Genomic DNA, 14,339 nt, shown 5'->3' with positions numbered 1-14,339 from the left:
ATGGGCCTGTCCAGCTAAATATAAAACTAGGGATCTCAAGGAAAAGCCTCAAGAGCAGTGGTCACGAATCTTTTTTTAAGCCCAAGTTCCTTGACTTTTTTGAAAGACAAGATCTACCTATTGAAGAATTGATAGAAAAAAAACAGCCCATTGTATTTAGTATTGTTACAGATGAGGCTCCCTCTCTGCCTCCACCGGATCATCAGAGAGAGCTCTCAACCGAATATTGACATCACACACACACTACCATCGCGAAGTCTTGATTTGCTACGGTGGTCATTACCGAGCATTTCTTTGTGGATTGTTATACTGTGCTTGATCTTGTTTCCTGTATTCTGATTCATTGCTGCCTGCCCCGACTATTGCCTGTTCTTTGGATTGTGATTGTACTCTGCCTGCCCTGACCCTTTGCCTGTTTCCTGGACTGTGTATGTTTGCCGCCTGCCTCGACCTAAGCCTGCCCCTGTTTACGATTCAGTTTTGTCTCCACTATTGCCATGGCTGTGTTACAACCCTGTACTGTTCGACTCTGGTTATAATAAAGCTGGTTGCAGATATTATTATTATTATGTTTATAACAAGCAAACTGGCCTTAAACAAAAATATCTTGTATGGGCATGTACCCGTGGGTGGGGAACATGTGGGTGGGACCCCTGACCCGCCATAGCCTTATTCCTGCTGCAGCAACAACACTTGTAACAATAATAGGAGCAGTAATAGGTGTGAATGCAATGCGGGAACAAAAGGTATTACACCTTTAGTTATAACATTGCTTGAAATGATGGACGAGGCAGAGCCTCAGGATCCCAGATCAAAGGTGGCGGCCAAGGTCTTGCTATAAACCCAAATGAACTGGACAGTGTAAAAATTGTGAGAGTTGGGAGAGGCCGTACCTTTATTTGTCCTCACACGGACAGGTATCCAAAGGATATATCAAAAGAGAGAGCGCATAGGAGCATGCCAGCATGAACTGATGCATCGCTATTACTGCAAAAAAATGAAATTAGACCTAAAATGAAATGTTAAGGGATATAGTGATAAGAAGATGTGTTGAAGGCAAAAAGGAAACATTTTGGATCAAAATGAAAGATTGATAAATGTTATTGATTGAACCAGAAAATAGCAAGAAGGCAGTGTTTTGGATATTGATACTGATATTGCTATTTACCTGTTTCAAATTTGTTATTTGCTTGCTTTTAAGGTAAGGACATAAATGCTTGAATGCTTATGAAATAAACTGCAATACTTCTTTTGTTTGTTATAAGATAAGATGACTATGCAACAGTTGTGAAAGTTAGGTTTTTGAGTTTGATGTAACCAACCACAAAGGTTAACAATAAGGATGAAGAGAGCATGTTGCAACCTCAAGCGGAGGTGAGTCAGATGAAGACTTCAGTGAAGAAGAGTAGGAGTGCTAGAAGAAGTCAACAACAGAGGAATCATGAGATACAGAGCCATTACAACAGGAAGATTGGATCATACAAGGCATTGATCAATTGATGAGTAGTATAAAAAGTCTGAGTAAAAGACTTCACTTATAACTACAAACTGAGCCTCAATAAAGAACAACCACAAGGAAGTCTTCTACGTCATTCCTGAAGAACTTCAACCTGCAGACGGGTGAGTACTTTATGGTTTACGCTAGATTTGACTAACCCTACCTGAAATAATCCTAGAGTTAAAAGGTCTACTATAAAAGCAATTATTATTATTTTTATTATATTAAACAAAACATTGGTATTCCTTTTTAATACATTTTAAAAATCTAAATCCAGTCTTAACCTGCCTACAAAATCCACCAGATTACTGATACTACTACTATTACTACTACTTCTTATATGCAGAAGGTATACATACTGTTAAATGGCAAACAGTGTTAAATACCAACACTGTGTACAAATAAAATCCCACAGTATCAATATAGAAATTAGTCTCTGAGTATATCCATATGAGATATGAGTGTGTGTGATTAAGCAAACATTTCTTCACTTTAATACGTTACAGCAAAACTAATCCTGAATGTACATCAGATGACATGTTGAAATACAGAACTTACAATCATGTACAGTGGTTATAAAGAGTCTACACAGCCCTGTTTTGCGATGTTAAAAAAAGAAGGAAAGATACATAAAATCAGAACTTTAATGTGAGATCACAACCAATGCAATGCCACTGAAAACATTAACTTCATAATTAACTAATCATCAAGCTCATATGTAATAGTATACTGCTGTATTCACCTGAAGTGACTCTGATTAACCCTAAGAGTTTTTGTTTGCACGCTACTACTAGAGCCACGGGATCTTATTTGTTTTAGCTATCACAAAGTCCAAGGCATTAGTGACAACTGCCATCAACAAGCAGAGAAAGTATAACATGTGAAAATGTCAAGAATTCATTTTCTCTGATGGGAAGACAAAGAGAAAACTGGTCAGGAAGGCAACATTAAAAGAGCTGCAGCTCTTTCTGGCAAGCGCTGGTTGATCCTACATGTCACGACTATCCCATTTGCCTGATTTCTAGTTCCTTGTTTGTTCCCATGGTTTTTGATTAGTTCTACACTTGTTCTCAGTTCAGTTAATGATCTCCCTCGTGTATTTAAGCTCTTTGTTCTCCCCAGTTCTTTGTCTTGTGACATAACAAAATATTGTATGTTTGGTTTGTGTTTGACCTTCCTTGTTCCTGTACTCTCCTGACTTCTTAAAGGGTTAGTTCACCCAAAAATGAAAATTCAGTCATTAATTAATTACTCACCCTTAGTCGTTCCAAACTCATAAGACCTTCATTCATCTTCAGAACACAAATAAAGATATTTTTCATAAAATCCAATGGCTCGGTGAGGCCTGCATCGCCAGCAATAACACTCCCTCATTCAATGCCCAGAAAGCTACTAAAAAACAGTTCATGTGACTGAAGTGGTGCAACCTTAATGTTATAAAGTGACGAGAATACTTTTTGTGCTCCTAAAAAAAAATAGCAACATTATTCCACAATATCTAGTGATGGGAAATTTCAAAATTATGCTTCATGAAGCTTCGAAGCTCAGTGGTTCAGAGCGCCAAAATCACATGATTTCAGTAAACGAGGCTTCGATATGTCATAAGTGTTTTGAAACTTCAATAGTTCAATTGACTTTGGTAGTTTGGCAGCTCCGAACCACTGAATCGAAACAAATGATTCGTAAAGCTTCAAAGCTTCATGAAGCAGTGTTTTGAAATTGCCCATCATGCGCCTGGTAACATTATGTAAAATAATAGGAATGTTTAGGTTATATTTCGTCTAGTTTTGGCAAGCTTATGACACTGCTTACAGAAAAAACTGCATTATCAATGTAGCTTACAAATGTTTGTGAATATCTGCTCGGGTGTAAACGTTTATAATACAGTCTAAACAGTATTTTTTATATATATTTCACCTAGTTTTGGATAGTTTCTGACAGTGTTTATGGTACCTAAAATACTGACTTATCAATGTAGGTTGTGTTTGCAAATATCTGCTCAGGTGTAAATGTTTGGAATGTGCTATAAATATGTTAATTCGATGGAGTTCACAAATGTCTCAAAATTTGCTAAATCAGAAGGGTAAATCTGTACTCTCTTTAAACTGACTTTTGAATAAGGAAAGATTAAAATGGGAAAAAAAGATTGGAGCTCTGGAGTCAGATATGCTGAGAGATCAACTGGTAGAAAAGAGCGTAGAAGACAAATGACTGTGTGACAAACTGACAAGAGGAAGGATTAACTTTGGATAAACCATTAAAGTTTGCACAAAACTTTGAGGCAGCACAAACAGAGTCAAAGAGGCTGTCGGAGCAGTCAAGCAGTTTGATAAGACTGTCAAGTACATTTCAATAAACAGCACTCGCACGCAGCGAACGCATGCTAAAGGACTGAGAGTAAACAGATGAATCACGTACAGACAATGATAAGAAATGACACAGATGCGTGTTGGCCATGCACTATTCAAGTGAATGTGGAGCAAAAACAGTAAAATGCCTGTATTGTAAAAAAAAATCTGACACTTAAGTGCAAGGCCAAAGAATCAAAATGAAAGGCAGTTGAAATAATTCATCAGTGAGCAACTGTACAACACTTTGCAGAGAAAGGCATCACTCTGTGCCAAAAAAAGATGTTTTGCATATGTACAAAATGCTCTCTTGAAATGCATTGATGCTTGTTTAAAATACAAAGACAAAACTATAAAACACAATATCATGTGATTAAAGGAAGAACCACAGCTGGGGAGTGCATGTTTTAAGCTGGGAGTTTAACAGGTGTCATGTGAACAAAGTGGAAAATTCCCCAGACAGGTTCAGAAAACTCTGTTTAAATGACTGAGAAAAATTTCTGGATATTTTCACAGAGTAAATATCACCTGTAGCACAATGACTAAGCAGTTTCATATCACATGATTGAAGCTGTCAATCAAGAACTCAATAAGATGATTGAAGAAGGAATTATTGAGGAGGTCAATGAAGGAGCAGAATGAATCCCCAACGTCTTACTGATACCAAAGAAAGACAGAGCAGAGATGAGACTGAGTGGTGATTTAAGAGAGGTCAATAAAGCAGTCATTCCTAAAAGACATCCACTTCCTACAGTTGATAGCATTCTTCAAGTGATGCAAGGTGCAGAAGTATTTGCTAAATTGGATGCCAGGAAAGGATTTTTGCAGGTTGATTTAGCAGGTTTCCCCAGGTAACAATCATGTTCAGGGGGGTAAAATCTGTGTTTTTGGTGGGGTTCTCCTGGTAAAATTTGCATTCCAGGGTCTAAATTGTGGTCGCTTCAACCCACGGACAAGAAAAACAACCCGCGGCAACAGTGTTAAAGTAGCCTGATTCTGCAGGAAAACCGCAGACTTGGCAATGCTGCTGACAACCTTCACCACGTATAGAGGGTGCTACCATTTCCGAAAAGTTCCTTTTGGCTTATCTAGTGCATCAGAGGCTGATCAAAAAGCCATGGACTCAATATTTTGTGGATTAGCTGGTGTAGTTTGGTACATGGATGACACAAAAGTGTATACTGACACTGACAGTAAGCTGGAGGAAAGATTGAAAGAAGTGTTTGAAAGATTCAAATAAAGAGAACTTAAACTGAACAAAGATAAGTGTTCCTCTAGACTAAAACAAGTAGAGGTTCTGGGTCATTCAGTAACATCTGAAGGAATTAAATCTGATCCCAGGAAAGTGGAGGCTGTGTGTGGAGCACTCAGGCCACAAAATGTACATCAGTTGAGATCTTTTTTGGGTACATGTGGATATCTAATCAAATTTATTCCTAACTTTGCAAACATCTCAGAACCACTCAGACGACCAACAAGGAAGAATGTTCAGTGGGAATGGAGAACTTAGACTGAACAGTCATTCAACAGCATGAAAGAAGCTCTAACAAGCGAACCTTGTCTTGCCTATTTTCAACTTAATGCACAAACATATGTGATGAGCGATGCTATAGAAGTGGCTGAAAAGTGGTCACGCTTAGGTATAGGGGTGAGTTAGGGGCTCAAAGATATCTATATAAAAGTAAAATATATTTACATAAAAAACTATTTATAATTTAAATATTATAAGGGATTTGTACAGATTTTTATTTCCTGTAAACTGAAAGGTATACCAGAAACTTTGCATATGGCAAAGCTTCTGTAAATGGCAAGAAGATCTGTAAATGATATGAAACACATTTACGTGCAATGAATAGCGTAGACCTTAGGTGAATGTGAATGATTTACTGCATTCATTTATTCAAGGTGACTCTGATATATTCAAGGTAATGTTGATTCCAGCAACTGCTCATGTTCGCTTACTCACATGCTGTTTACATAATCCTATCACATTTGTAAAAATGCATGTTCATAGAGTCACAGAAATGATATAGTTCCAGCTTTAAAAATAATTGTTTTGATTGTGTGTATATATATATATATATATATATATATATATATATATATATATATATATATATATATATATATACACACAATCAAAACAGTTATTTTTAAAGAAATTATTTTTCATTTTGAATTTGATAGAACATTTTCATTGGAAATTATATTATCCACATAATACTGACTGAAAAAAAAAAAAAAAAATAGATCAACATGAATCTCAGAATTCATATGGTTTTTCTTCAACTCCAGAAGTTTGTGTAAAACCTAATGATCATGTTCTCCAGCATGATTTGAGATGATCCAAAGAGCATCTTATGAAGAGTGTGAGAAATGTAAATACCATGTACATAAAACATGTACACTGATGCAATTGCAAAATTACACTACTGAATAGATGAATAATATCCATTCATATATTTTGCATACATACCAAGAACACACATAAAACAATAATGGTTTTATAACAGAGGAGGGTCAAATACAAACTATATAAAAACATTGTTTGTACAGGAAGTGAGAACATGAGCAGGTGTTGGATAAACAAACTCTCCTCCACCGTATAAAAAGAAACCAGGGCTCCACAACGCAATCCAGACATTGATCTACTGGACAGGTTTGTGTCACAAAAATACATTATTGAACCATGTAAACGTTGTAATAAATATTTATGTATAATTCTGTTTTTAATTCTATGCAGAGTTCCAGTGTTCTTTGAGAAACGATGGCGGTCTGGACTGTCTATTTGTCTCTCTGTCTTCTTGTAGCTTTGAGTGCTTCAGGTATGATTATTATTCCACATTTTACATCATAACTGTTATTTTAACATGAATTGAAGCACACCTGCAACATTGTAATGACTAATCAGAAGCCAGAATGGATTGATCTAATACACTATGTCCATTAAAGTAAACCTGAGTTTGTCACTATTATAATATTAAGACTATAATACAACAGCAATTATATCCTTTTATACATAGAAACAGGTCTTTATGGTTCTCAAAAATGTTTGGCTGATAGCTGTGCAATATTTTAATGATAACAGCACTCCTACCTTTTGTATCACTATTCATATCACTCCGCTTGAAGTGACTGTCATGATGGCTGAGCAAATCCACCATATCCTTTTTTTTAAATTCTATGAGGAAAGAATGTAGTTGTTTAGACCTGAAATATGTTACTCATATTTAATCATTGTGCCTATTTTACAATTTGTTTTGACGTTTTTGAAGATGCGAGCTCCAGGTCGTCAGCGGCCGTTCAGTGCTCGTGTACCCGCCGAGAACAGCTTCATCTCGGCCACTGCTTCGGAGATTTGTTGCTGGCTCTTTTAGTGGTTAATGATGAGATATAATTAATTTTTGGTACATAAAATGGGCAGTTTGGTCTTATTCATCTATTACTTGTTCCAGAGCAAAACTAATTGGGCTATGTTAAATTTAATAATATAATATTAATTATTAAACCAGCTGTATTCCTGTTATCGTAACTCTTCAAGCAATTGCACTATCATAATAATTCAAATTGCTTCTGACAGTAAACAACATGTACTTTTCGGAAGCCTTTTAGTACTCGGAAAGACCCATTCATTCCTTATCGGGTGTTATCATCGCTTACATCACCGGATTCCTGCTGGAAGACAAAGTGGTTTGCAGTGAGCAGTCTGATAATGAGTTCAGGTGGTTCAAGGCATCAAAAAGGAAGGTTGCACCATCCGGTTTATGATTTTGTCGTTCTTCAGCATGTCTAGCTCCATCTGGTGGATCATCCAATAGCACTCATGTGGTTCCTCGCAGATGGGATGAAATGTGGCCATGAGGCCACTGATGCGAATTCGCAATATTTCCATCTCGCAGCGTCGGCAGTGGCAGCTATCAAGACCATCAGCATCCTGACGGTGGATCAAGTGGATGGAGATGTTCTCAGCAGCATCTGCTTTGTGGGCATCGACAGCATGGATGCAGTCCGTGGGTTCGTCCTGGTGTAACTGTCAGGCCAGTAAGAGTTGTGCGTGTAAACCTCACTCCTGATAGAGTGCCTGCTTCCCATGCCGGAGACCATGGTTCAAGTCCTACACACAGTGGGTTGAGTACGACCGGTTACACCGAGATATTGTCCACCTCATTCCTCCTGGTGGGCTTCGTGTCCCTGTTCCACACCAGGACCATCATGAAGCACGACAGCACCAAGACGGATAAGCTGGAGAACTGATGGTGTGCATGGGCATCTTCAGTGTCCTCTACACAGTTTTGGCCACCATCATGATCGCGTGTTATTACTTCTACGAACAGGCCGTTGGGGATCAGTGGGAACAGAAGTGGAGCATGGTGCCATGTCCCACACACAACCCGCAGGTGAACTCGTACTTCAAGGTGTTCATGATCAAGTACGTGATGACCCTGATCGTGGGCATCACATCTAGATTCTGGATATGGTTATGAAAGATGCTTAACTCATGGAGTAAGTTTTACACAAGACTGGCAAACAGCAAACAACCAACTGCTTTTTATTATTCACTTTTTCTGATGAAAAACAAAAACAAAAAAAAACAGCAGCCGCCTCATCAAGGACAGTGAGAAATGTGAGTCTTTGATCAACCACTAATGTGTATCTTGATCCACAGGTCAAAACGTTGTTCCAGAATGTCCCAACATTCCATATGGCGAGAGAGTGGACTGTTTCCCAGATCCCAATGCTTCCGAGGTAGACTGCAGTAGATACGGCCTACATTCCATACAAACTCCCAGCAAGCTTTGCTAAATCATACTTTGCCTTACAGCAAAAGTGTTTGGAAAGAGCTTGCTGCTGGAGCCCTGTGAGTGAGGCTAACGTCCCTTGGTGCTTCTTTTCCAAGAACCACGGCTACACCGTGGTCAGCGAAAGCAAGCCTGACAGCACACGTGAGTTCCGCCTGAACTTAGATATTGTACAAATCATCTACTTTCCATTGTACTTTGAAAAGTTTGTGCTTGACCATGTAGAAAGTAGAGCAAACAATTCGCCCAGACCTCATAGAAAATGTTTGTTTTGCTGTAGATATTGAGGCCAAGCTGACAAGAATGGATGCTCCATCTCTATTCGGAGCTGACATTAAAGAAGTGACCTTCTACGCTGAAATGCAGACAGAAAACCGTCTTCGATTTAAGGTGTGTTTAAAAAGTGACTCAAATAGCAGAGGCATCGTGTCAATGTAAATACGTCTATAATGGTGTGCAATGTTCTCTTTGTTTACCAGATCACTGATACAAAGCAAGCCAGGTTTGAGGTTCCTCATGAGCATGTGCAAGCACCTTCCATCCCTCCCACCGGACCCCTAAATTACAGACTGGAGCTGACCCAGAAGCCTTTTGGACTGAAAGTTTGGAGAACATCTCCTGAGAAACTCCTGTAAGTGGGGACCTTTTCATATTTTTTTTCTCTTCCTATTCACACACAGATCACATGTTGACTCTTTGTGAGTTTAGTGCATTGCTAACAATGCAGCACAGAATCATTTTAGAGTGTTTCTTTGACTAAAGAGGGGTAATCACCATCTTCATCTTGCCGTCGACACAATATTTATGGAAAGTGCTTTGTTTCCTTTTGTTATTGTCTGCCATCATGTGTGTTTGAATGCCCTGTTGAAAAAAACAGCATATGCTGGTTAGGTATGTTTTGAAGCATGGAAGCTGGTCATGATCTGGTATAAACTGGTCAAGTGCTGGTCCTAAACTGGTCCTAAGCAACTAGCTCCAGCTCAGGACATACAAATATGCCTAACCAGCATATGCTGTTTTTTTCACAATGACTATCAGGCCTGCTTCATGCATGTTGAATCTGTCACATAAGCAATGTGGTGGCCTTTTTAAAGAGATATTAAAGAAAGCAGTGCACCACTGCTTATTGGAAGAATATGCAACAGTTAGCATCAGTCTTTTTCTAATGAAATTATGTTCAACCAACAAACTAGATTGAGTATATTTTGTAGCATAAACACAATTTTTAAAGTTGATTACTCAAAAAAAAAAAAAAAAAAAAGCAGCTTGGCATTGGCTTTAGCACAGGCATTGCTCATAGTATCAATGTAGTGTTTACTCTTCAGCACAATACTAACCTTCAACATAACAGAAATTCTTTTAAATGTACATTAAAAATAACATTTAATGCAAGATGTGTGAAAGACCTTATTCTGTATGTACATCAAAGATATAAACAATGATCCGAATTAGACGCCGATTTCTCATGAATGTTGTTTGTATTAAAACAGCTCTCAATAGCAGGATTGCCCAGTGATAAATTCAATGTTTTGCAACATTTTTATGAAAATGTTGTTTTTTTAAGATATTTCCCTTTACATGGTACCATAGCTACATCTGTACAGTGTTTGTGTTGCATAACAATCAATGATTTAGTAATTTTTCATCTGATTAAAAGCCTAATAATAATGTTTTTAATCATATGAACGCATGATTCATATTGAGATTTTGGCATATATTTATATGTCATAAGGAGTGTATCTGCATAATATGCTCATTAATCTTATCTGTAAGTGATGTTATTTTTAATAATACTCCAAGTAGAGTTTTAGATAAGAAGATATATATGTTGCAGAATGATTCTTAGCTATCAGTTTAGCTGTGGTTTCAAGAATAGGAAGTTGTTGTCCTTTGGTCACAGAAGATGACCCATCTATCAGTATTTATCATTTATTCTAGTGTTTTCATGTGGTTTGGGTGTGCATTTTCTATATTTAAAGGGTGAATCTTTTGGTCAATGGATTGGCAGGTTTCATGAGATTCACCCACAAACTGAACTGTGAATAAACTTACTCTCTCTATGGCATCGCTTCATCTCTCGCTCGGTCAGGTTTGACACAACCATTGGGCCGCTGGTTTTTGCTGATCAGTACCTTCAGCTCTCAGCTAAACTCCCCTCTCACAATATCTATGGACTTGGAGAGCATGTCCATCAGACCTTCCGCCATGACACCAACTGGAGGACCTGGCCTATCTTCACAAGAGATGCTTTTCCCAATGGCGTGAGTCATAACATTTACAACATTGCAAAAACCTTTTCTCTGACTTAGTTTCTTCAGTGAAATACAAAGTTTTGGGTAAGCTTTTGAAGAAGCTCCTGGCCACTCTGAAGGACTGAGGATGTCACGCTTCAAAAGGCAAAATCCAAATCTTCCGAAGTCATTTGACTGAAATTAAAGTCAGCCAAAGCATTGAGTCAGTGAGTCGAACTCAAGAACTAGATCAGTCTGATTCATAAATGAATCATTTAGAACAACTCACTATTAGCACTACTTTTCCGAGGAGATCTAGGGTGTGTAGAATTATCCTGCAATTTGTGTTTCAAGATCATGAGACATAAATGTCCCAAACTGTCTAATTAACTGATTGAAAGGCTGAAATTTGCCATTACAAACCTTGATGTCTTTTCCTACCCCAGGACACACACAACCTGTACGGCCACTACCCCTATTTCACATGTCTGGAAGATGGCAGCGGCCAATCCTTTGGTGTTTTCCTCATGAACAGCAATGCTATGGGTAAACAAACCGTCATTGTGATGTGAAGCTTTGTGAAGCTTTGCCGTGGACTAAAGTCATAATCTTTAATAACATGATTTGCATGTATAGTGCGTTTTATGTGTTTGGAATGGCTGCTTTTGTTTAGTTTTTCAAATGAATGCAGACTAAGTTATTTTTTTTGTCTCTCTGTTCTCGTGTGCGTGCAGAGGTGACAATCCAGCCGGCTCCGGCCGTAACCTACCGGACTATTGGAGGGGTTTTGGACTTCTACATCCTGCTTGGGGAGACACCAGAGGCAGTGGTGGATGAGTTCACACAGGTGATAGAAATGGAAACACCAGTGACATTTGAGGGCAAAAATTGTGAACACATGAAAATGCTTTTTTCATGATAGAAACACAGCATGTTGGACAATAGTCATTTCCTGATCATCCTGGGAATTTCTCCGCTTTCCAGTCAGATTAAAAGCAAAAAGATCATGTAAATAATAGTACATATCAAATTGATAACTTGTATATTAATTAATTTGATAAATTATTTATTCTTTTACCATTTTTATGTAGTGGTACATATTTTGCGGTGGAAATATTTTCAACAAAATACTAGAATTTATTGTACAAAAATACTTTATTCTTATTGGTCATATTTTTGTATATTGACCGCAAAAAAATATTCTATTATAAATTATAAACATTTATAATATGTTTATTTTCTATTAAATTTACATTGAAAATATTTATATTTGAAAACTATTCTGAAATGCTTTATTCTAATTCTGGTCATTTGTGGCATTCTGTGTTTTTGTAAAATAACCACACAATTTTATGTTATTAATTACATATATTATATAACTATTATGAATTAAAATCATATAAAATATTATTATTCATTACACAGCTCTGGCTAAAGTGCATAAGTGACTATTGTCCTGGTCCAAATATTTTTATTTCTTATAAAAATTTAAGATCACATCAATATTTCATGTCCATTTCAGTTTTATGTTCATTAACTCAAACTAAACTCAAAACTAAAACCATTAAAAAAAACTATTAATAATAAAAACATTTATAAAATTAATAAAAAATATTTCAGCTTGTTGACAAGACATAATTTCTCTTTATCTTCTCAGTATTAAAATAGCTAAAAATTAAAATAAAATTTTATAAGAACTATGTAGATATTAAAAAAAAAAAAAACTGCTAAAAATGAGAAACCCACACAACAAAATTACTAAAATTTGATCTAAAATTAAAATGAAAACTAAAATATATCAATGATACTAAAATAACACTGGTCCATTTATTTATTTATTTATTGGCAAATAGCAGTAATAAGCAGTCAGACGGTCATAAAATAAAGCCTGATCCTGATCACGCCATGAACTTCTTACCAAAACTTCATCAATGCTAATTTACATTAGCTAATGACGAGAGTTGAAGTGAATTCCTATAGGCCCAGATGAAGCTTCCAGATGAGCCTGAGAGAGTCAGGCTGTGATTTTCAGCGTCTTTAACATTGCTTCATATCTCTCCAGCTGATCGGCAGGCCTTTCATCCCTCCGTACTGGTCCCTGGGCTTCCAGATCTCTCGCTGGGACTACGGCAGCCTGGACGAGATCAAGAAAGTCGTGGAGAGAAATCGACAGGCCGGCCTTCCATATGTAAGTGAAGGAGGCCCCTTACTTTGTTCTACAAAACTTGATCCCACCCAGTCCTTCAAAGCCACCATCAAGAGCACAAAATAAAGCTTTATTATCATGAATAATAACTGCACATATGTGCATTTCAACTATACACATGCATTTAGAAGCGTTTTTCACATTATGCTAAGGCTCCGAATGCCAAAAGATACACTGAAGCTCAATGTTTGATGTCATTCTAACAAAAAAGGCATTAGCATATCAGGATATTGCATCTCCACCTGATTAGCATTAGAAAATGACTGACATATGCTGATTGAAGTCAAGCCTTCCAGAAAAATCACAACTGACAACAGTGAATTTACAACGTTAGCATGCAAAAGAAGCATTAGCCATCATAAAGGCTGAAGGTGCTGATTGTAAAGGACGAGACTTCAGTGTTATAGTGCAGGTGTAACCTCTCCTGTCCAAACCGCCTACTCTAAGTGGGACTCGAAACTTGGTCAGCCGGCATGGGAGTCAGGCATTCTAACAAGGAGGCTAAAGATGGTAGTTTCTGGTCAGTCGCTAGAGTGTCTTTTGAGATCAGACGAGTGAGGTTTACACCCACAGCTCTTACCGGCCTACGTCCATTACACTCACCCCCCTAAACCTCACTCCCATCCGGGTCACGGCACCAATGTCACCCCTCTTTTTCCAACCGCCTGCTCTAGGCGGGACTCTAACCTGGGTCCGCCCGCATGTGAGTTGGGCACTCTAACAAGAAACATGAACATTAACAACCTAAAAATAAAGCTTCCAAAAGCCATTTCTTAATTTCTTAGTGTAAAGAACAGTTTAAAGTGGAAAAGGTTCTTTAGACTATTAAAGAACCTTTTGTGCGATGAAAAGAATCACAGAACCATCAATGCTAATAAACAACCTTTATGTTAAAGAGTCTAACTTCCATAAATAGACATTGAATTGAAACAGGATATTCAGTCAGAGAAGTAAACTGATTTTATTTAGATTTTACTAAGACTTACAGCTGAAACATAATTATTTTGTGTTCCAGGACGTCCAGTACACTGATATTGACTACATGGAGGACAAAAAGATCTTCACCTATGATACGGTGAAATTTGCGGAGCTGCCTCAGTTTGCTGACTACATGCATGAAAAAGGGCAGAAATACATCACCATATTGGTGAGCAATTGATATTGTGGTTTCATTTATGCTGAGTTGCAGAGTTTCGTAGGTTGGCAATTTAGTTCTAGGTTTTGGACAGTAGGCCAAAACAAGTTTTGGTCATACAT

General features: G+C 37.5%; 1 protein-coding gene across 1 annotated transcript in view; it reads left to right on the top strand.

The window, feature by feature from the left end:
* Nucleotides 1-1,467: 1,467 nt before the first annotated feature.
* Nucleotides 1,468-14,339, top strand: part of LOC125274221 (maltase-glucoamylase-like) — a 60,298-nt gene continuing 47,426 nt past the window's right edge. Inside the window, exons 1-12 of the mRNA XM_048200458.1 lie at nt 1,468-1,620; nt 6,403-6,505; nt 6,590-6,671; nt 8,513-8,592; nt 8,669-8,789; nt 8,926-9,035; nt 9,125-9,276; nt 10,735-10,906; nt 11,323-11,422; nt 11,611-11,723; nt 12,939-13,064; nt 14,098-14,229. Coding sequence (XP_048056415.1) covers nt 6,614-6,671; nt 8,513-8,592; nt 8,669-8,789; nt 8,926-9,035; nt 9,125-9,276; nt 10,735-10,906; nt 11,323-11,422; nt 11,611-11,723; nt 12,939-13,064; nt 14,098-14,229 — 1,164 coding nt within the window. The 5' untranslated portion in view covers nt 1,468-1,620; nt 6,403-6,505; nt 6,590-6,613. The remainder of the gene's footprint in view (nt 1,621-6,402; nt 6,506-6,589; nt 6,672-8,512; nt 8,593-8,668; nt 8,790-8,925; nt 9,036-9,124; nt 9,277-10,734; nt 10,907-11,322; nt 11,423-11,610; nt 11,724-12,938; nt 13,065-14,097; nt 14,230-14,339) is intronic.

This window comes from Megalobrama amblycephala, linkage group LG1 (assembly GCF_018812025.1).
Source record: "Megalobrama amblycephala isolate DHTTF-2021 linkage group LG1, ASM1881202v1, whole genome shotgun sequence".
NCBI classification, from domain to species: domain Eukaryota; kingdom Metazoa; phylum Chordata; class Actinopteri; order Cypriniformes; family Xenocyprididae; genus Megalobrama; species Megalobrama amblycephala.
This window is presented reverse-complemented; position numbering and strand designations above follow the sequence as displayed.